This window comes from Monomorium pharaonis, chromosome 9 (assembly GCF_013373865.1).
Source record: "Monomorium pharaonis isolate MP-MQ-018 chromosome 9, ASM1337386v2, whole genome shotgun sequence".
Lineage (NCBI taxonomy): Eukaryota > Metazoa > Arthropoda > Insecta > Hymenoptera > Formicidae > Monomorium > Monomorium pharaonis.
The window spans coordinates 20,210,241-20,232,078 of NC_050475.1; the positions used below are offsets into that span (position 1 = coordinate 20,210,241).

At 41.1% G+C, this 21,838-nt stretch overlaps 2 protein-coding genes across 10 annotated transcripts in view; one reads left to right on the top strand and one right to left on the bottom strand.

Annotated features, from left to right (window-relative positions):
- The first annotated feature begins 1,211 nt into the window (after nt 1–1,211).
- LOC105834486 lies at nt 1,212–4,255 on the top strand. Of its 4 annotated transcripts, none has more exons than XM_036291780.1 (9): nt 1,212–1,406; nt 1,817–1,932; nt 2,017–2,261; nt 2,342–2,571; nt 2,646–2,915; nt 3,013–3,201; nt 3,264–3,505; nt 3,585–3,902; nt 3,964–4,255. In XM_036291780.1, exons 2-9 carry the CDS (start codon nt 1,850–1,852, stop codon nt 4,082–4,084), a joined length of 1,698 nt encoding a protein of 565 aa, XP_036147673.1. In that variant the 5' UTR covers nt 1,212–1,406; nt 1,817–1,849; the 3' UTR covers nt 4,085–4,255. The 4 variants fall into 4 exon arrangements, with proteins under 4 accessions (XP_036147673.1, XP_012532464.1, XP_036147674.1 ...); XM_012677010.3 differs by having other exon boundaries at nt 1,846–1,932; XM_012677011.3 differs by lacking the exon at nt 1,212–1,406 and adding an exon at nt 1,413–1,766 and having other exon boundaries at nt 1,846–1,932.
- Nucleotides 4,206–21,838, bottom strand: part of LOC105834487 (elongation of very long chain fatty acids protein AAEL008004) — a 44,628-nt gene continuing 26,995 nt past the window's right edge. For 3 of the 6 annotated variants that reach the window (XM_012677014.3, XM_036291783.1, XM_012677012.3), the window contains exons 2-7: nt 16,013–16,164; nt 12,588–12,778; nt 10,353–10,436; nt 9,168–9,224; nt 8,967–9,072; nt 4,206–8,370 (exon numbers count right to left, since the gene is read on the bottom strand). In XM_012677014.3, the coding sequence (XP_012532468.1) occupies nt 7,829–8,370; nt 8,967–9,072; nt 9,168–9,224; nt 10,353–10,436; nt 12,588–12,778; nt 16,013–16,070 (1,038 nt within the window). In that variant the 5' untranslated portion in view covers nt 16,071–16,164 and the 3' untranslated portion in view covers nt 4,206–7,828. The other 3 variants (XM_012677015.3, XM_036291782.1, XM_012677013.3) reach the window with 3 other exon arrangements.

Genomic DNA, 21,838 nt, shown 5'->3' on the forward strand with positions numbered 1-21,838 from the left:
TAATAAAAAATGAAAATATGTCTAATTTGAATATAATTTAAAAAAAAAGATACCTCTTAAAAAAGACAAAAAAATTATATAAAAATAAATTTTGGACAAATGTTGGCTTTCGCAAAAATTCGGCACTAGACATTGGAACGCTAATTAAAAATTAAAAAAGAATTTTCCAGATATTCCCTGAGTGTCAATAAAATCTCTAGGTGAATCTAAAATTTGCCTAGTTCCTTAACTTAATTTATCCTATTTAATAAAATTTCTATAAATATTTTTTTTACTAATATTATCATTTTTACTTTATTCAATTATTATTTAAATAAATATTTTTTTAAATAATTAACTCAATTTATTACTAAATTACTTTAATACTTTAATCTATAAATCATTAAATTTTTTCTATAAAATTAAATTTCTAATAATATTATTAAATAAAACCACTAATTTCTTATTTTTAATAAAAATGCACTCAATGACAAAAAATACAAACTCCTTACAAATTTCAGGTTTATCCCAGTTTTTTTTTTCCGGTAGTAAACATCCTATCATCAATTTCTGAGTCGAGTTATCGTCATTGAACATAGCGACAAGTGATAATGCAACAAGTAACTCACTCACCGGCCGATGCGTCGCCATTACGTTCCTCTCTGCTTCCGGGTATCTCCTTCTTCCCTTCAGTTGTAGCATGCATCCTCGGTTGTACTTGGCCGCACTATCACTGGCACTCGCGTGGCGAACGTATCGCGAGCGACCGGACGATCGGGTTAGATTGTCGGGATATTTGTGAATTTTACAAGGCGGTCGCGAAAAACATGTAAGGCGATCGATTCCGTTGTCCGATTCGATTCCCCGATATTCTTGTTCGCACTTGACGTAAAATAAAAGAATTTATACGAAATATATACTTTGAACAAACTTACGAATCTGTGGGTAAGTCTACGACAAGTTTCGTCCGTAAACGGAGGGTAATGCGGACGATTTTTCAACGCGAACACAAGAACGTTGCAAAGACTCGCGACGAACGAGCGTCCATAGTAAGGAATGACTTGCCGCGAGAACCGTTTTGAAGTTAGTCGCGCAAGGAAAATGCCGCGAAAATCGTGCAGGCAGCGCCATCTGACATCGCGAGGGCGGAACTGCTCAGAGCGCAAGCATGGCTCGATCGGTCGATAACAGAGAGATTTCTGACTTCGATCTTTTGCGCGTGTGCGTTGGATTGCGTGCGCGAGTGTGCCTGCGTTTACTGCACTCGAATCTTCTCGTTCTCTCTTTCCTTCCAACCCCTGAATACGCATTCGTCTTGTTTCAAGAGCAAGCATGGTTGGACATGGTGCAAGGAAGTGCAAGGGAAACAATCGGATCTGAAGCGAAAAAGAGTTCAAATACGTTACGACCGTACGAGGAGAAGCGACGTATGTTACCTATTAACTGTAAACTAGGATTAAATGACAGGAAAACAGACCAATATAAAATGTATAAATAATATAATTTTTCTCCCCTTGGTCGACTGCGCGAAGGTTAATCCTGTGTGTGATATTGGCAAGACGAATTTTCGTGAAATATCGCGTGAATAAGAAGCACTCTGTGTTCGTTTGTTTTGAAGAGTATATACCTAAGTGAAATAGGAATATTTACAAGACTTCTTTCATGACTTTTTGCGAATTAAAAAACTCGCCGCTTTCACCTAACCGCTTTAATCTAACGTTTCCTTCTGATTTCACGTTTTTTAAATATATTTTATTTTATTTATAATATCCTCCCATTATTATCAGGTAAATGTAGTTGATGTACGACATTGATATTATTGTAACATTTATTATAGCAAATTTATTATTTTTTATTCGGGAGCAGAATCATGAACGAAGTTACAGATAACTTTGCCTGGACTCACCAGCTCGAGTGTCCACCGACAGTATACAATGACTCAGTGAAGAAAATGTTTGTCCATTATTTTTTGTTGTTTATCTATTAGAATTTTTTGCTGCTTATCATTTTGCCTAAGCCTTTTCCTTTTCTCTTCAGATTATGCAAAGGGGTATTGGAGCTTCTGTGGGAGGATATTTCTAATTCTGTGTTTCCCACGGCTGAAGTATGTAAGATAAGAAAGAACATTTTACTGCACAAATTGAAGCATGGATTGAACGATTCTGCAATTTCGTCCATAAGGAATTTTAACCAATTGAAAGTCAAGAGCAACACAGTGAAGCAACAAATATCTACGCTGGAGAAAGAGTATGAAGAACAGGATTACAATGTCAGACAAAAGAGTAAGATAAAGAACACATATTGATTTCTAAGATCTCTAAGATATTTGACATTACTTCAATGGATTCCATGAAATTGTTAGTGCAACAATTGAAGGATATAAAAAGCGAGTGTTTAATGACCAGCACAAGAAAGGATTTTCTCAAATTGAAGCATAGTGAAACCAGTAAGCAACTGCAAGATTGCAGCGACATGAGAAGAGTGTGTCAACATCTAATGCCAAACACCTCTAGGGATATAAATCAGCAGAGATTAAGGGAGAATCTGGATATAGTAGCAAATCTGCGTCGTTCAGCCGCAGATAAGAAACAAGTCAATTTCTTTTGCAGAATATTTATAAAATAATACTGTCAAAGATAATTCTTTTAATCATTTTCTAATAACAGGTATGGACAAAGGTATCGAATTTTCTTGGTGGTATTGACGTGCACACGCTGTGGACACACTTGTATCAAGCGCTGTCGCAAGATTTGGATGCGTTAATGAAATTCGAGACCAAAAACATTGATACAAGTTCAAGCGTGGGCGAAAATATAGATATTGGTATCGCGAGAGCGTGCGGTCAATACATATGCATGATTTCGAAACGCATATTGTCTAACGCTAAAGCTAACATATATCAGCAACGTTTAGTGGAATTCATAGCATTGATAGAGGTAGCGTCTCTTGAAAGTATTAAACAATAAGAGGAAAAGATATAATTAACACGAAACACAAGATATGAAATAAAAATTAATGTAACTTCTGATATAGCAATCGTCAACTTGTGAGGACGTAAGCACCTGGTTGGCTATAAAGTTGGAGGTGAAGAAATTGGAAGCCGAACAAGCGTATCTGCAAAACAAAGTTCAGAAATTGAAGAATATCATTCAAGAGAATTCCTTACTCAACCTCGACATAGCTCAACTAACGACCGACATAGAGACAGTTGACGCACAAATGGTATATACATATATATTTCACATTTTTTAAATTCTTAATACTGATATCGCGTATATTTGCAGGACAAATATATAAAAGATATTCAGCAATCTATAGCAGTCTTAAATTCTACGTCAACGCTCATATTTAAAGAGAAAGAGAAGCTGCATTACGAATTGCAGAAGATAATGGCGTTACAGGCCAACAATTACGACGCGAAATGCATGAATAACGCGCTGGACATCGAACTGGATATGTTTTACAATACCTTAGATCTCGACGCTTTGCGAAAAGTAATGTTGAAGGGAGATGTAGGACTGTATAGGTTGGTAGAAGTTTTTTTGATGAATTTTACTTTAGTATTTTAAAGCTATCATGTGACGCACGATAATTTTCTCTTGTAGACACGCAATCTGTGGTCTTGATAAAGTTTCCATCACCACGGTCAATCCACAATACTCGAGGATCAAGCCTTATTTTCCAATAATACAGATGCCAATTTACTCTCTCATAGAATGCTACAAAAACGCGATTGCGAATATCATTTACACAAAGTTGCACCGTTCAATGGAGGACATGAATGAGACCAAGTGCATAGATAAGTCAGTACCGCCACGAGAAAAGTGTAATTATAATAGTCTGGAACTATTGAACCTTGCCAGTATTGTTTGCGATCAGGCGCGCGAAGAGATCAAGCGCTTCAATGCGGTCCTGAATACTTGGTGAGTTAATTCGTCGAAATAATCCGATATTGCAGTTATTTTAACTTTAATCGTGTTTTAGGACAAACCAAGACGTGCAAGAAGCGATGGCGCTCAACGAAACGACCGTGGACGGTGTGTTCTTTAAGGATTGGTTGCAGCGTTATAATTTATTATTATACATGATACAAAATAGCAAATAATCGATATATTATAACTTTTCACCGTTTATCTATTCTATATTGTCACATGTCCGAAACATTTTAGCATGTATATTTTTATACCGAACTATAGGAGAGTAATGATTTAAAGTACGCTGGCGTAGTAAATAGACTTATATTTCTCGCAAAAATACATCACGTAATACACGTTAACCAATTGTGATTAATAAATTTCGATTACAGTACGGCGTAAAAATTCTCACGATGTAAGAGCACTTGGACTTTTTATACATTCGCTGCCTTATCAAGTTATTGGCGGCATACGCCCAATATTCGCTTTTGGCACCCTATCTCGGCGAGCCACTTGCAACAAAACAACTTCAAGTTCTCAACCGAGTGGGAGAAAGAATTCGTTGGATTGTCCATGTATTTCTTTTGCGCACCATACGCACGCATTTGGCATTTTTTTCCATCGTACCAGCGATCGTATATCGAATTTTACCTAATAAAAAGAGTCAACCGTCGACAGCTCTATCTTTTCGAGCTTTTTATAATTTTTTGAATTCACAGAATTCTGCAATTTTACATAAATAATATCATAAATGCTCATGTATGGTGCACGTATCAGTTATTGCAGATCACACACATGACAGATCACAATCGGAGAGCTTGTTACCAATGCTCGAATTAAATTTTATTAATAATTATTTCTCGTTTAATATTAAATGTCCCAAGGTATATATTTTTCAATTGTAAAAGATGAAAAAATCGAGACTATTTGGGAACAAACTCTTCGATTACGCTTGATGCAATCTACATTATTCGAATCGCAAGATTCGAAAAACATTCAAATGAAAAGGGCAGTAATCGATCCGGGGTCCCAAGAAGTCGAGAATTCAAGGCGCCCTCTTGACTTTCTTTTTTTTCCTTATGTACGTAGCCGCAACTACAAGGGTCATGCACCCCAATGTGCGATTTTATTCATACAGCTTCCGCCTCTTATACATACTATATGCACATGTGGATTTATATAAATTAGCCCCTGAACTTGGATCTTTTTTTTTTTATTTTTTAATTACCTCAAAGTGTGGCACGGCCGTCACACTCCTCGGACTCTTCTTTAGTAGTATATAAAACTAGCCTACCTATGTACAAGACGCTATGCATTACATACAAAACGCACGCAAAGCGAGCGAGAAAAATAACGTGCCGATTGTCGCAGTTTTAGTTTTGACTTCGGCTTCAGGGAAAACGTAAAAAGCCCGACAGTACTTAAAATGATCAGTAATAAGTAGATCGTAATTAAAAATGGAAATTAAATAGTAAACGCGTTGGCAAATGTGCATATTTTTGTCTGTGTGTGTAATTTTAACCACGCGAAAAACAAATTAAAAGGCACTTATATTTCACATAATTACAATTTTCGAATCTTCGCGTATTCGAAATCCAATTTTACAAAACGAGCATCTACCAAGTCCTTTTAAATTCATTTTTCTTAAATTTTGATTCCTTTATCCGTCTGAGTATCCTGAATAATGATGTTGCCCAATTAAATTCATTGATCCGAAATTTCTTCTAGGAGAGTCCGGTTGCCGAGTGGAGGGATATTCCTTTCTTTCTTTCAATCGAAGATTCCAACAATCGTCAACGCAAAACTCTCGCATGCTTCGCGCGCGCGTTCACACGCGTTAAATAGTACAACCGAGACGGCGAGCATCCGCGATGAGCATCGGCACATCCGCGATATATGGAAGGACGTCGGCGTGGCAGCTACTGAACACGCAAAGAGGCCAGGGGGATGTCGAGAGTCCCTCTCGCGAGTCGACGATATGCACGATCACAGAGATCGGTTACTGGCATTTCGAACCGATGCTTTTGAGCTTTAAGTATTGAGCAAAAGGCACGCCTATCTCCCAAAGCACACCGGCGCGATCGTATCCTTTCGCCTGCTCTCGCAACTGGACTCGTTTGACTCGAACGGACAATGATACTTTCGCAAATCAAACGAACAGACTTAGACTGACTTATTGAAGCAATCCTACGAATCGTTTCGATTTCAACACTTATAGAAAAATGTGTTATATTTGTGAGTATAAATGCATAGTAGAATAATTATAGTCAAGAATATCATTTTTACAGTAATTATTACTATAATTTTAATAACAATCATGTGCTATATTTTAAAACTGTGTAATTTATATAGTACAATTTTTTCATAGTTGGCATCATTATAAGTGGTTATTACAGTAATTACTATAAAAATGATATTCCTGAATATAATCATTTTACTATGCAATTATAGTCGCAAATATCACATATTTTTCTATCAGTAAAGACTTGATTTTTTTTAATGTAATCCTAAAATACATAAAATTCCCCACAGTTATAAAATTATCGTTATATATATTTTTCGGAAGGACATGTAATAAATATTGGCAGAGAGAAAGAGAGAGAGAGAGAGAAATGTGCGCAAATTTGTCGTTTCAAGAGATCACTCGCTCAAAGATTTTCGTCGAACTTTCCTTCGAGCCTTCTTGTTCTTTCGCGCTTTTACATAATCGAGAAATTTTGCGCCAAAGTCCGCGACTCGACCGGCTAAGGTCATCGGATCTACGCATATTTCTACCCGGCACAAATCGTCGAAATGTAAACGAAAAAATTTCTCAGCTAATTGCATAACAGTACCGCGTTAAATTGCCATTGTAATTCACTATTACTGTTATCTGCCGCGTAATTTCTTCCTTTATGTAATACTGAGATTCTCTCGCGCTGGAATTCGAGCTAGCGAATACGTGAATTTTTTTAGAGACCACGGGATCGTTAAGCCTTGACGGAATTTATTTTTACCAAAGTGAAGGAAACGCGTCGCGTCACGAGAACGGAATTGAAAACGAGCGTCCAAATACTTCCGAATTGCGAAAGCGGTCAGTGAAGGATATCGTCACGATGATTCACTGGCCGCGGAATCTCCGATTTCCGGGACAAAAATTTTTTTCCATCGCATTTCAAACCGGTTTTCTTCCCGGACCCTTTCTCAATTAACTATCGATTATTTATTTATTTTATCAAAGAGCAATTTGACTGCTCCATTGTGCAATCAATGGTGTCAGGTCGAAGACGAGCCAGAAAAGGCTAATGTATGCTGCGCAAATGTCACGGAACGCTTTGACGATCTGGAAATTACATTGCCATTCGATTGCATCATTTTCAGAACGACGAACCCCCTTTCCTTGCGCGATTGTGACCTTACCGAAATTCAGTGAGAGAATCGTTCACTCCGCGAGTGACGTGAATTATCGTCAAGATCGTTGAAAACCGCACGACGTCCAATGCATAATCCGGTCCTTCCTCCCCCTTCCCCCCGGACTCTTACGTTTATTATCGCGGGATCATCAGGATACGATTCGCCCGAGAGCATCCTTCTGCATCAGTCGCCAGATTACGCGAGCGACTGCCCGGATCTAGTTGAAGAACCGTCGTGAAGTATCGTATCGTCGATGAGGTACATACATTACATCGACGTACGCCGCATACCGCGAGCCGAATACGTAATTTTGTACTCTTTCTCTTTCGACAGATGCGTCAATCTCGGCAGAGAGCCTTCAACCCTTTGTGCGTTTCGGTAATAAGCAAATTAAAAGAGAAAGGGAGAGAAGGGGGGAGAGAGAGAGAGAGACAAAGGGAAGAAGGCCCACTAAGTCCTTCGGCGATTTCGCGGAAGAGAAAAAAAAAAGACACGACGTCGCGGCGAGAAAAGATCGACTAGGCTAGCCGCTCGCTCTAGGGTCACTCGACTTTCGTCGCGAACGGTTTTCGGAGATTGAGCTCCGTCGCTAGGCTTTCGCCTTTCACGTAATAGTCGGCGGCATCCCTCCTTCTGGGCGAGGAGCCGTTCGCGGCGTAGCCGTTGGCGACACCGTTCGCGGTTCCGTTCGCGACGCCGTTCGCGACGCCGTTCACGTGCTTGCCCTTCGACTGATGGTCGCCATCCTGGGCGACACCGTTCGTCATCGCCGCGGTGCCGTCCCGCTTCCTAGGCTTCTTCTGCTGGTAACTCTGCTGGTAGAACTCCTTGAACAGGAAGAGGAACATGACGGCGTGCAGGCCGATCCACCAGACGAACGCCTTCGGATAGTTGCACTCGATGAAGAGCAGCTGGAAGGCGTGGACCATGATCGCGACGAATTGCAGCATCTGGAAGGCGGTCAGATACTTCTTCCACCAGAGGTATGGCTGCACCCTCGGACCCATCGCCGCCAGAAGATAATACGTGTACATCACAATGTGGACGAAGGTGTTCAACAAACCGAAGAAGGTCGAGTGGCCGCCTATGGAAAATTGACAACATCAATAGAAATTAGCATGATGAAATTGCTTTGTAGTTCGCTCGTGTCTTGATCGTCAAAACACTTGAAAGTACGTACGACAAATACCGCGTACAAAAAAGAAATATGTGTCATCGAGAATTACGATTACCAAGTATTGTTTATTTGATAGTCGATAATGAAAATATTGGAGCACTTAACAAATAGTTATCGCGAAGGTAACGAGAGTCTGCCGTTTAGCTAAAATATTATTATTATGTATCATATCATGTTCGCGATAAATAGTTTCTTATCGACCGGTCGTATTTATTTAAATTAATTCCAGGTATGTCAAACAATTGCTTTAAAACGACAGTCGTTTGTGTGAAAGAAAAAACAAGGAAAACAATGTTTGGCAAGAAATTGGTTACTCACATTTCTCCGTTTCTCACAACAATCGATCAATATGTATAAGGAAAGCACTTAGCTTTCCGAGGGTAACGCGAAGAATGTCGCCTCTGTCCCGCGACACTGACACAAATTTAGTTTTTTGCAAAATCGACCGAGTTTCTGCAACTCAATCAATACGTAAGGAATTGCGTAAACAATTTTCTACCTACCTGGCGTGAACTTGACACCGAACCAGACCGACATCGGCATGCAACCGTGATGGATCACATGCAGCGTGGACACGTGATTGTTCTTCTTTCTTAGCACGAAAAAGATCTGGAAGCAGAGAGATGCGCGCGTGATTAGCCTTGTGGAACCGTAACAGCGCGCTCCCCAGTAAAAAGGGAATCGGATAAACACATTCTACGTACCGTGTCTATGAATTCGGTAAATTTCGAGAAGTAATACCACCAGCTTGCGTGGACCATCTGCGATTTCGAAATATCGATTAAAAGATGCTCTTTAATCGCCGTCTAATTAAGTCGATTTTATATGTAAAATTCTCTTTGGTTTTACTGAAAACATTTTATCTTCAATACTCTTACTGTTCTCTTTACAACTTTTTCCTGTCGAAGATCGGGATTCTTGTCTACGACTCTGTTACACATTTTATCGGTTAAAAAATATTTTTACACATTATAATTGCAAGTAAATTAAAAATTAATTTTAATAAAATAAACAAAGAGAGGAGGAGAAAAGCAGAAAGAGAAGAGAAAGAAGAGGGAGGGGGGGGCGAAGAGAAATGTTGTATTAATACAGCAATTTCTGAAAGCAAATTGACTCGACGTACATAATTATCTCGTAAACAGGACGAGTGAGAAAATAAATACATTTATTGTTTTAAAAAACCAATTTTCACGAAAGTATGCATATTGTTCTCAAAAGCATCTCGCGATCTCGCGAGAGTATACATCGATTTATGTCAAGTTAATAGTGGTGGCGCGAGAGATGACGGAAAGTCCATGAAAATTGTCACTGACATCGGAGGAAGTCACAGTGTGTATATGTGTGACAGAAATGCGATGGCAGAAATTAATGTGTGTCGTAATAGCTCATAAAAAAAAGAGAGTCTACGTAACTTCACAATCGTTATTGTACAAAATGTCGTTACCGTTTCTACGACGCAGTGATACTTAATTAGCGTATGCTAAAACAGTGTTAATCACGCATAGGCCGCTAACTACAGTTCTATCGCACGAACTCTACCAAGTTCGCAATTCTACGTACTACTACGCTACTTTGGCTCTTATCTTAGCGTACAGATCGTATGGATTGTTATGTACAATACAAAACAGAACCGGTCATCATCATCATCGCGAAAGGACCGCAAGAACTTGAAATAATTCTTTCAATCGATAACAATATCGATTACAGTAGAAAATATATAGAAATCATGTGAAATACACAAAGTTAACTCAATCACAAAAATTGCATCTTTCTCGTTTGGTTCTCAAACTGCGAGCTAATATTGACCGGTTTTGTGAAGTGGCTTCGCAAAGCTAGAATGCAAACGCGAAGGGGATCGGATAGCAAGGATAACTATGTTAATCACCCACCCTCAATACTTCAGGTCTGTCGCTGTAGTCTACAGGTTGACACCTTAGAGAATAGTCTCCAGTCAGCCATCCGGATATCCCTATCTGCAACCACATTCGCCCAGAGGCCATTCGCCATCGGTCAATCAAGAGACAAAGAAAAACAGGCGGATAATATACAGGACAGAGCTATATTGCGTACAAGCTTATAAACTACTTTTCTATTGCATATAATATAATACTCCGTCGAATGTCGAACGAAGTCACGTGTTTCACACCCTCAACGGGAAAAGGAGTCGCAGCTGTATAAAAGAAAATGGGGGAGAGGGAGAGTTACTTCATCCCACGAGGAAATGGGACGAATTTAAATCCCTCCGTAGGTAATTAAAGGATAAATCAGTAGAGGCTGAAAGTAGACGCGATACTTCCCCGATGGGGGTGCGACACGCGTTCAACCCTCATGACCATTATCGTCTGGCCATTCTTCATAGAGATAGCAGATATCGAAGCGAAGAAAAAATCGGAGCAGTTCGAGGCGCTCGCCAGGGTGGGACATGCCAGGCTCTCTTCATGCGAGATGAAGAGGAAAGCGTAAGCTCTTTCGCACACGCCTCTAAAATTCCGCACGTCTCAAATCGCAATCATTTGCCCCCGCCGCAAGCCTCCGCTCCAGGAAAGAAACGGTCTAGCTACAAAAATGTAAGATAATATAAATCCTTCGTCCATATGCTACATCAGCGGACCCGCGCTGTTTTCGTCGTCTCGTTGAGATAGTCGGGAGTGTCTCGTTCTACGGACCGGCTAGGGGATTAAGTTCGATTAGATCACCGTACTTACCCTTATCGCGGTAGGGCTGTTGGAATAATCCACCGGTTGGCAGCGGAAACTATAGTGGTCCCACCATCCGCCCATCAGGCACTGCGTTGCGAAAGAAACGTACAATCGTGCTACGTACACATCTTTGCCGTTGTTGCGTTCCCCGCATTTTTATGCGTTCGTTTTCTCATCACGAAACTCGCGGAGTGTAATAAATCAAGCTACATATTAATATAGGCATAGGAATTAAATGAATATAAAATCCTTCTATATTAACGAGTCAAAGTTTTCGCGCGTTATTTTAAATATTTCCGTTTCTTCCTTAAAAAAGATCGTGCCAGTTATGAAAAAGCACCTTTGGCTGTAATGTAAGCGGTACACATTTGCAAATCGTATCTAAAGGGCCAAAGGGCTCTCGAGACTTTTCCTTAACTCAGCTAGGGAATGCAACAATGACAAACGTCATCATTCGCGGGCGATGTGATCAAACGTTAATCGCAGCTACATAGTGAGATAGAAAGTTATCATCGTTGGACTTTGCCACATGTTTCGGTGGCTGCCAGCGATAAAATCACGGAATCATCGGATCGCGCAACTGCAAATAGCAGCATACCGTACCCCGATCATTTTAAGATCGTTATCATCCGTTTTCGACCGTGTCGCGACAAATACCGTGCCATCAAACCAATAAGACTCGATGACGTGCTTGAAAGCCAGTCTGGGATTAATTAATAAATCCTCGACTTAAAATATTTAAAAAAAAAGAATTTAATTAAAAAAATTGTGTTGATATAAAACAAAAACTATTTTAAACATATCAATGAGTTGTAAATCGCCTCACGGTCTGCATCGGATCTTAGTGAAAAAATATTTTGTTGATACAGACAGATTTCTCGATGTCAATAACTAAAAATTGCGAATTTTTATATCTGCTAGAATTTTTGTGTCATATTAAGTGTAATAATCAATACTTATACATATCTCTCTCACACACACAGTATACATATTTGTTAATCATTTATCTACCTTAGCTAATTTTGATACATGTACAATTTTTGCTAAAGTAACAAAATCTTTTATTTAGCAAAATTTTATGTGATTTTGTGCCAAATTATAGGAAGCGAAAGATACAAAAAAATTTTCCCGAAAAAAAATAAATTTATCGTAAAATTTTAGAAATGTGATTTGTCCAAATGTTCGTTGCAATCTTCTCTCTGAAATTCTGAAACGTTGAATTGCAGTAAAACTAAAATATTTGCCTCGAAAGTAAAAAATAATCGGCGAGTCGAGAAACGGCTGAAATAAAACAGGAACAGAATTCAACAACATTTTGTCTCCTGAAAAATTCAGCAACCACAATTCCTTTTTTTTTTTAGACATCTGATTCATCGGATGTTGGACCAGGTCAGTGTATTCGCGGAAGAACGAGCGGATTCTCACCTCGTAAAAAAGCCACGCGGAGAAGATCACTTGGAACAGGTTGTAGACTACCAAGGTATTCTTAAACTGGAAGGGTTTCCGATTCTCCATCAGCTTCGGTCCGAGCACCTTGACGACGTAAACGTAAGTGAGACAGATGAACAACGTGGGGAAGGGTGAGCTCATCAGTAGCCAATTAGTCGTCCTCCTGTCTGTAAAGAAACATCAAAACGATCCCCGCAGGAATAATCTCGAAGCTTCAAGTTTTTTTTAGAATAAATCGCAGAATCTGATAACGTCATTTGATACTTCATGTAATTTGTCAATTCATATCAAACGAACTAAACGCAGAATGTAACAAAAAAACTTAAATTGCATTCAAAGAAATAAAAGGCAAAAAAATTGAGTAGATTGAGATGCAATTTACTACAGGTTTCTTGGCCTTTTATTTTTATATCTTTATCTTTATTTCTATTATCTAAATAAAATATATATTGAATTAATTTACTATTATTGAAAATGTATATTGACAATCTTATGAAATTATTTTTAAATTGATTTTATTTAATCAATGTAATTATCATATAATTAATATTATTTTTTTATAATAGAAATCTTTGGTTATTATCTATGAATTAATATTCAATATAATTATGTTTTTAATTAAAAATTATGTATATTCAATTCAATTCAATTCATACAAAAAAATGCAATTCAATTCGATTCGACTCCCCGTAAAAAACTTTGATTCGTTTAACATCTCTATTTAAAAAAATTGTATTATTACTAAACGATGTACGGTCGAAAATACTGCACATTTCGATCGACGGATCGACACGAATTGATACCAAAATTGCGCAGATCTAAATTCCCATCATCCGTGCAATTAGTTTTTCTCTTTTTTTTTTTACGATTGCGAACGAGTCGACGATCTCGTTGCAAACACGCGATATACAATGAACAATGCACAGAAGCATTAACAGGCACAAGGCGGTTTTCTTCTTTCCCTCTCTTTCTCGCTCTCTTTACGCACAACGTTGTAATCAGTGAATGACCATGATTTAATGTCGGTAAAAATTGCTCGTCCTTCAGCACCGCTTGCTCCTTCCTCGTGACGTCCTTTCAGGGATGTCTGGCGCATACGCGGTTCGTCATTCGCGTCCTTCAAGGGTTCGATCACCCTTCACATACGGGTTTTTCCCCTCCGGATAAGGAAAAAACGAACGACGGGTATTTCCATCGGTGTTCCTTCGAAATCTTCCGCTCGATGAATGGTGACGATGAACAAGCGCATGACTTTATCTTAACGTCCACGAAGATTGCGACGCGATTTCGTGCGCGAGAAGACAGTTTGCACGCGTTAGAAACGTAGCTTTGACACAAGAAAGAGAGAGAGAGAGAGAGAGAACAACATTAAAAATAATCAAAATATGAACGAGAGGAATTCATTTACTATCCGCGAGCGCGCGAGTGTTTTCGCGAGGGAAAAATAAAATGTGCAATCAATAACGTCATTTTAATTTTAAAATATACGTATATATCGAGAAAAAATAAAGAAAAAACAGGCGTTATGCACACAACCGTGTTTTCTTCGCTTTTCATCGCGCGTCTTCGCGAATAGGCTCCGCTCGGAGGAAAAAACTTTTCCTTTATCAAGCGCGCGGCGGCGCTTTCAATGTGATCCTTGTGCCTGTGTTATACGCGTCGATCGAGCAATTCGCACCTTCCGCATGCAAATCACCGGCAGCGGAATAAATAATCGAGCGATCGCGAGACGTTAATGACGCTAACGAAGCAGTGTTTCTTGTTTCCTTTTAATCTCGACACACGCGCGCGGAGAGTGGTTTTTCCACGCTAATCGCGACGGGACGTTAATTGACGGTATCGGTAATAAATGTTCGCAGGCCGTTCTCATTGACCAAACAAACAATCGACGCATAAACGTTACTTAAATCGTTAATCACCCGTAAAAACCGTTGGGCGTCGGATTCCTCTCGTCGCGGCGGCGGCGGCGGCGCGATGGCCGGTGGCGCGTTGCGAAAAAGAGGCGCCCAGCGGCGTTGCGACAAACGCGCGGCGACGCACGGTGCGGAATAAAGAATTACTCCACTTTGGTAGTCGCACGACGCCAGACGTCGAGATTATCAAAGTAACATTTCGTCGCTGCGGGGCCTCGAAGTGGGACAGCGACGGTCTCAAGGAAACAGTCCTCTAACAACATCGCTCCCGCTCCACTTGCCCGCGCGCGATAAAATGACATTGACAAATCGCGCAAATTGCCGTGCACATATTTGGAGAATCGTTACACGGAGCGTAAGTAAAAAGCGGTAAGAGATATCCCCGTGGAAAAAAGGAGCGTTTTGCGCGGCTTATTCTCCCTCGAAAGTATATCCGATACGCGAGTAGGGAAAGGTGTGGAACTTTGGACCAATTTTCACACGTTTCACTGTGCAAATTTCATTTGGTCTAAACATTCGGAAACAATTTTTTAATATTCTTTCAAGTGTTGGCATTGATACGTATTTTTTATAGAGATTTTTAATATTTAATATTAAAACTAAATTGAATCTAGTCAAAGATATGCCCTAGTCTTAATAGATACATTTTAACAATAAGATAAAATAAATGTAAAGATAATAGAACAACGTTGAAACGTTTATATAATAATATGTATCTATTATAGCAGCATTCTCCTTATTGTTAAAATGTATCTATTATAGCAGCGTTCTCCTTATTGTTAAAATTGTAAGTCATCAAGCATTTTTAGTAGTCAACACAGTGAAAGGAACATCACCTTCTCTTACCGAGATTATGTTTCGCTCACGCGAAACATGATCTCGTATTTCGCTTTTCGTATTTCTTTCTCGTCGCAAAACCCCCGAGTCCGGAGGAAAACGGACGAACGAGAAATCGAGCATAAAAAGAGACTTTGATGCGCGCGATTTCTTCGAAACACCGAGATAACTGATGGTTTATAAAAAAAAAATCTGTTAATAAATTAAAGACACGTGAACGTTGTTCATAGGTCAAATATAAATACCAACGGAACGTTTTTTCACGCAGAGTTATGTAATAACTGTTAAACAAAAGAGGAAATAACGCACACGACAACCCGATATCATCGCCCGCTATTTACATTGTTCTCTCCGGCACGTCAATTATGTAAATCCGAAGGACTCTAATGCCGCGCGCACGCGGCGCTCGTCTATCGCGAGACTCTCGAAATTATCGTGCAACTACGTAATCGTCAATTATAACGTGATGCCGATGATGTCATCGGGTACACGTGATATACTGGCGAGAGAGAGAGAAAGAGAGAAAGACAGTCGAGTTTTTCACCGCCACCTCGTTACCCAAATCCAGGTTGGTTTTCGTAAGATTGCGCAGATTCCGTAAGGAAATTTCCTCTCGAGAACCGCTTTGTCTGGTTCGTTAGTAATAATCACCTGCATGCTTGTCCAGCATGTCGTGGAACCGGTCTATATACTGCATTACGATCGACATGTTGCCGTGTCAGCTGCAGTGCTCAGGTCGATCTTGGACGGAGATCCTTGGAGTGAGGTCTATCACCCGAGTCTCTCAGGCGTTTTCTCGCCACCTGAAAAAAAAACACAAAAGAAATAAAATTCAACGGCTCCTTCGACACACAACAAATTTTGCGATCAGAAATGAGAGATTCCGTTATATGAGATTCCGTTATATCTCTGCTTCGAAATTTGGTTCGCGACCACAACAACCGCGATTTCGTATCTTCTAACGTAAAACGACAATTATATCTAATGAAATTATATCTAATGGAAAGACCGAGATCGCGTCGCGATTTCAATTGAAATACATAATCGGAATTATCCATCTAATCTAATCTAATTTAATAAAAGCGCTATCCGCGTGACGACATTCACGGAAACGTCTCCTCTCTCGAACGCCCGTGTTTAGCAGTCAGACTTGAATCTCCGACTCTCTTTTAACGACTGCGTTCGACACCTTCCTCGTGGAGAGAAAGAAAAAAGAAAAAGGAGATCCGTCGAAAGGCACGCTCGTTTTAGAACCGCGTGAATGAAAACGGCGCGCGGGTCCGAGGGATCTTGTATGATCTGCATACACGAAGACACGTACATGCCCGGCGGTATCCTCGAGTTCCGCTCGCCCGCGATTGCTGACCGATAATATGGGCGCCGGGATATCTCGCGCCGAGAGATTGTCCCCGGAGAGGACTGCGTGAGCTGACGCTCGAAAAAGGGGGCCGCTCGTCGGGATTCGGTACGTATTATACGGCTTTGGGCGCCGATCGGGTGTTACACAGTCACCGAATTTCTCATGCGAAAGCGGTCGCCGCGCGCGCGGCACGATCGCCGGGGCAATGCCGTCGCGCAATTCACCGGGGGCCCGACCATGAATCGGCGACGCGGCCTTGAACCATTCTTGTAACAACGTACACGCCATACACGGGAACGACGAATTGAATTTCACTCGCAGCTCTCTGCGGTGAGAACGAACACGAACGAGCTTCTTGCGAACGCGCAAAGCCTCTGCCCCCGCTCTACCCCCGCAATCCACGCCGCCGTCGACATCGATTTGACTCGGATCTGGCGGAATGAGGCAGGGAAACATTGAATTGAAAATTGACGACTTCATGGCTGTTTATTAATAATTGAACGTTAACGATTATGCGGCGATTATTGTCTTACTTGCTCTGCCGATTGCTTCACTTGATGATGTGCCCGATTCGTGCATTGTAGGAAAAAAATTGTTTAAGGGAGTATTCTCGCTTTCAACAAGTAGGTTATCACTTTTTAGGTATTTTGTTGATAATTTGAACTTTGAACTTCGACTTTAACTTAATATTCTTAATTGAAATATCAAATTAATAGGACGCAGAATGTATTTTTAATGAATTTGTTACTTATGACGAATTTGCGATAAATCTGCGGATGTATAAATAACTTATAAATTATTTAAATAAGTGGCACTTATTTAATTCACACGTTCTTCTGTATGTACACAGAAGCTTATTTTAAGTAAATCTTACTCGTTTCAAGTAAATAATGAATGTATTTTAAGACTATCATCCATCAAGGAGGTATTTTTTGCAAAGATAACCGTTACTCGAAGGAAAAAAAACTAAACAATGAGAAATTGCTTTTCTTGGCATAAAAATAGATTTTCTAATATTTTCTAATATTTGAAACACATTTTACAATTTTGTTTCTTTTTATTCTACAAATTCTAAAAATGGTACTAAATAGAGAATGCGCCCTTAATTTTTATTTAAATTGATAAAGAAAAGACGTACTCGACATATGTGTAAAGCGTAATAATATTCGCAATTAGCACTAACATTCGTGTTAGGTCTTTAACAGGATTAATAGCGTTTTGTACTTCCTCATAACTTTATTATGGTCGAAAATTGCGCGGTCGAAAGATGCGGGCCTTTTCGCCTAAAGAAAGTACCAATATCGATTTCTACGCTTCGGGGCGGAGAGAGAAATTAATTATGTTGCCGAACAGTGAAATAATCGAATGGTCGCTCGCCGGTAAGCGATTCGGTAACCCGTCGATTTTCGCTGTGATGCAAAAAAAAAAGGCTCGCGATAGAAACGACAGATACCACCAATAACTAATAAAATATTTCTCTTTTCTCAATTATACCGATATCCGCTTTTGCGATTAGATAAGCAGATCACGAGAGTACGCTCGGAACCGCTCGCGCATTCGCGTCGCGGGTGTCGGCGCCGATCGATCGACGCGGCCCGTGCGGAATCGTCACGCGGCGGAATTCGCGCGGAAGATTTCCCGAGGGGAGGAGATCGAAGAGAGCCAGCCGCGCGTGGCGGAAGGGGACCGAACGGAGGAATGGAGGTCGCGCGCGGTCCTCCCGCGCGCGAGCGAGAGATATGTTTTGTTGCGCGCTTGCAAAAGCGAAAAGCCGAAAACGCGCCGAGCAAGCGAAATACCTCGGGATTACGTTGCGAAAACTGTATACATTATAACAGAGCCCCGCGCGCGCGCGCGGCACAGAAAACAGGCCGCGGCGCTGCGGAGGTTGGGAGATCGTGTGTGCATGTGTGTGTGCGTGTCTGTCGTTACGCGTTACGCAAGAAATCGGTCGCACCTGCGCAAGAGTGTGCCGTCCGTCCGTCCGTTCGGCTACCTGAAATCGTCATTTAATCTAATCGCGAGGGGGAGGTGGAGTAGGACGGAGAAAGGAGGAGGGAGAACGAGATGGAAAAAGGAGGCGGAATCGCGTCTCTTACTCTCTCGTCTACCTATTAGCAACCTACCAAATATTGGGGATCTCGCGTAACCGTCTTACTAGTCACTTCCAGCCGAGAGGAAACTACGGGAGCCTCGCCGCTGCGCTCGAGTGTATTTCACGGACGTCTACTATACCTACTTTTTTTTTTTTAATGCCTTACACACTCACAACACACGCGCGCGCGCACACTTGCCGCGTCGTCGCTTTAAAACACGCTGAGTGTAATACTTGAGATTTTCCTTTCGTTACGACGCAAAGTTGACGCAATCTCTTCCGATCTCGGCTCGCTCGCTCGCGACGACGTGTAATGCTCCGCGTAATGCTCGCGTAATCACGCGCGCCGGACCGCGCCGGATCACACATTCTTCCGTCCGCGGGAGATGGTAACAAAAAAAATCGAGGAGAACGGAAGGGGGAAATTTTTCTCCCCTTTCCCGCCGGGTGGTTCATTCATTTTCCTAGCGCGCGCGTTTAAGTTTCCCTGCCCCATCCGCCGCCGGCCAAGGGGCCAACGCTGACCGTAGGTCAGCGTCTTTATTTAACCGGTGAGACGCACCTGTTCTCGCGCGCCTATTTATGGGCGTCGAGATTAGAGATCTCGTTATTAAAACACACGGCGATCCGGCACCTTAACGACGAGGTCTCTATCCCCATCCTCTCTCCCTCTCGTAAATCGCTCGTCGCGACGAGCAGCGGAGAAATTCCTTCTTCTTCCCTGGGCCGCGTGTTGCAGAAGCCCGCGAAGAGAGCGCGACGGCTGTATTCTTTGCGAGAACGGCGGCGTGACGTCGCGGCGCGACGAGGTCATCTCGCGACTTTATCTACTTGCGCAAATAGACGGCGGGGACGCCTATCTGCTATGGCTGCATAATAATTTTTACAATAATCTGTCGCGCGGGGCGGTTACAATTAGCGTTCGCGTGCGTTATAACGCGGCCGGTTGTCGCGAAGAGTTAAATCGGGACGTGACGATGAGGATGACGATGCCGACGAGGACGTCGACGACGATGACGACGGCGGCGGCGACGACGTTAGCAGCTGCGCCCCACTGGAACGCGTCCAATCTTGCGAACGCCGGTCGTGAAAGTGACTTCAAGCTCGGATCGTCGTCGTTGATACTCGTGGACTCGGCCGCGTTAAACGGCACCGTAGGAAAGTTAACGAACGTGTGTGGCTCGCGCACCAGGGAACCCAGTGACGGATTCTGCGTAGCGAGCCCCTGACCCCGTTGCTCCCAATCGATCGGTCACCCGAGTGAAGAAGGGGACGATTTCTTGCTCCGTTCGCGAAAAATTTTATTCGCGAACCGAACGCCAACATAAAAGTATCGCGTACTAAACCGAGAGTTTCACGGAGAAACTTGGTAAAAAAGTTTTCAGTGTGAGAAAAAAAACACATGAATATATATAATTTTATACAAGATATTTCTATATGTGTTTGTACTAGTTTCTTTCTTTTGTAAAATTTCTGTTTGATGTAAGTAAAATATAGATTTGATATAAGTAAAATAATTTTTAGATCTGTGTTTATATAGCTAAGTTTTTAAATACTTGAGCAAAAATGTACTGCCCTCCCTCTCTCTCTCCTTCTCTTTACCTAGAAGTTTTTATTGAAAAATATCAATGTTATTACAAGTTAAAAAAACAAAATATTAAATAACATATGGATTAAAAATATACAATATTTTTCCGAGGTATTAAATCAAACAGCACGAGAACATAAAACTATAATCGCAAAAAATCTCTTTAAGATTACATATAAAAGATTCTTATTCATTTAGAAAATTTTAAACTTTTCCAATTCTTATGTGTGCATAACAATAATAAATTTTTAGAAATGTGTTAAAACGATGCAAAAGTTGGAGATACACATTCCGCCCGATTCGAAAAAAAGAAGACGGAAAATACATTTCCAATCGCGACTAAATGACTCATACGTTCAATAAAAGAAGCTATAAAAAATCCATTGTTTATCATGTCTTTATACTTTTAAACGAATAAAATTCCTGTCCCAATTTAGAGCGCGCTAATGCGGCCGTATAAATATCACTGAGTGATACATCAAGTATCGTTCGCCGGCTCAAGTTACCAGAGGCTGCCGCCAGAGAATTACGAGCGATTTGATTACTTTCCTCCTCGTTGCCGCTTAGAAGAAAGAAACGATTGTTACATTTCGATTTAATTTGTCCTCGCCGTTATTCACGAGAGAATAATAAACGCGCGGTACGCGTTTTTTTTTTTGTATTTAATTTATTTTACACGCGCCTCAGATTAATCGCCGGACGCGAGCGGCGGACACAATAGAAAGCCGGGCAAAAGTGATAATAATGCTCTCCGTGTTGCGGCCGCTTTAATAAAGTTTTCTGTATCCAGCACTGTGTGCAAGCCGAAAGTGCAAGTGTAACTATTATATACGACGCAACCAGTCGGCAGTCTTAAGTAATAGTAACTCGCGCGCTTGAGTAACGAAACGGAGAAAGATGACAAAGACGCGACGAGAGAGGGAGAGAGAAAAAGAGAGAGACAGAGAGAGAGAGAGAGACAGAAAGTGAGAGCGAGAGGGAGAGAGAGAGAGAGAGAGGGAGCGGGAACGGAGAAAGGCCTATCGGACCCGACGGCATGCCGTCGTCGTTGACACTCCGAGAAATTGCGGTCGCGTGCTGTCACTGTCCAGCGCGCCGGAGAAAAGTGCCCGATCGGCTCGGCGTCTGTTGCGAATTTATACTACTTCGATATAATAAGCGCAGAGCCACGTATGAAACTCGCGGGATTCGATTAGGCGGGGGTCTGCCGAAAGAAATTGGCACTTAATCGTTGCCTTCTCTCTCCGATCGCTTTTACAAATATCGAAAAGTCCCAGTGTCCTTTAACGAAATGTTCATTTAAAAAGTATATTTAACCCGCGAGGAAAGAGAAATATCTACGTATTAATTTATTTCGTGTGCTGCGGAACATTTCAGGAAAGATATGGATAATTACGTACTTGAAAGTCGATAATGAAAATATATACGGGGAAA

What these genes read in the sequence shown, in the direction of transcription:
- LOC105834486 (XM_036291780.1), top strand. Translation starts at nt 1,850, where the DNA reads ATGAACGAAGTTACAGATAACTTTGCCTGGACTCACCAGCTCGAGTGT. An exon ending in TTACAATGTCAGACAAAAGA is followed by an intron (nt 2,262 to 2,341) that starts GTAAGATAAAGA and finishes TGAAATTGTTAG; the next exon opens with TGCAACAATTGAAGGATATA. An exon ending in AGACAGTTGACGCACAAATG is followed by an intron (nt 3,202 to 3,263) that starts GTATATACATAT and finishes GTATATTTGCAG; the next exon opens with GACAAATATATAAAAGATAT.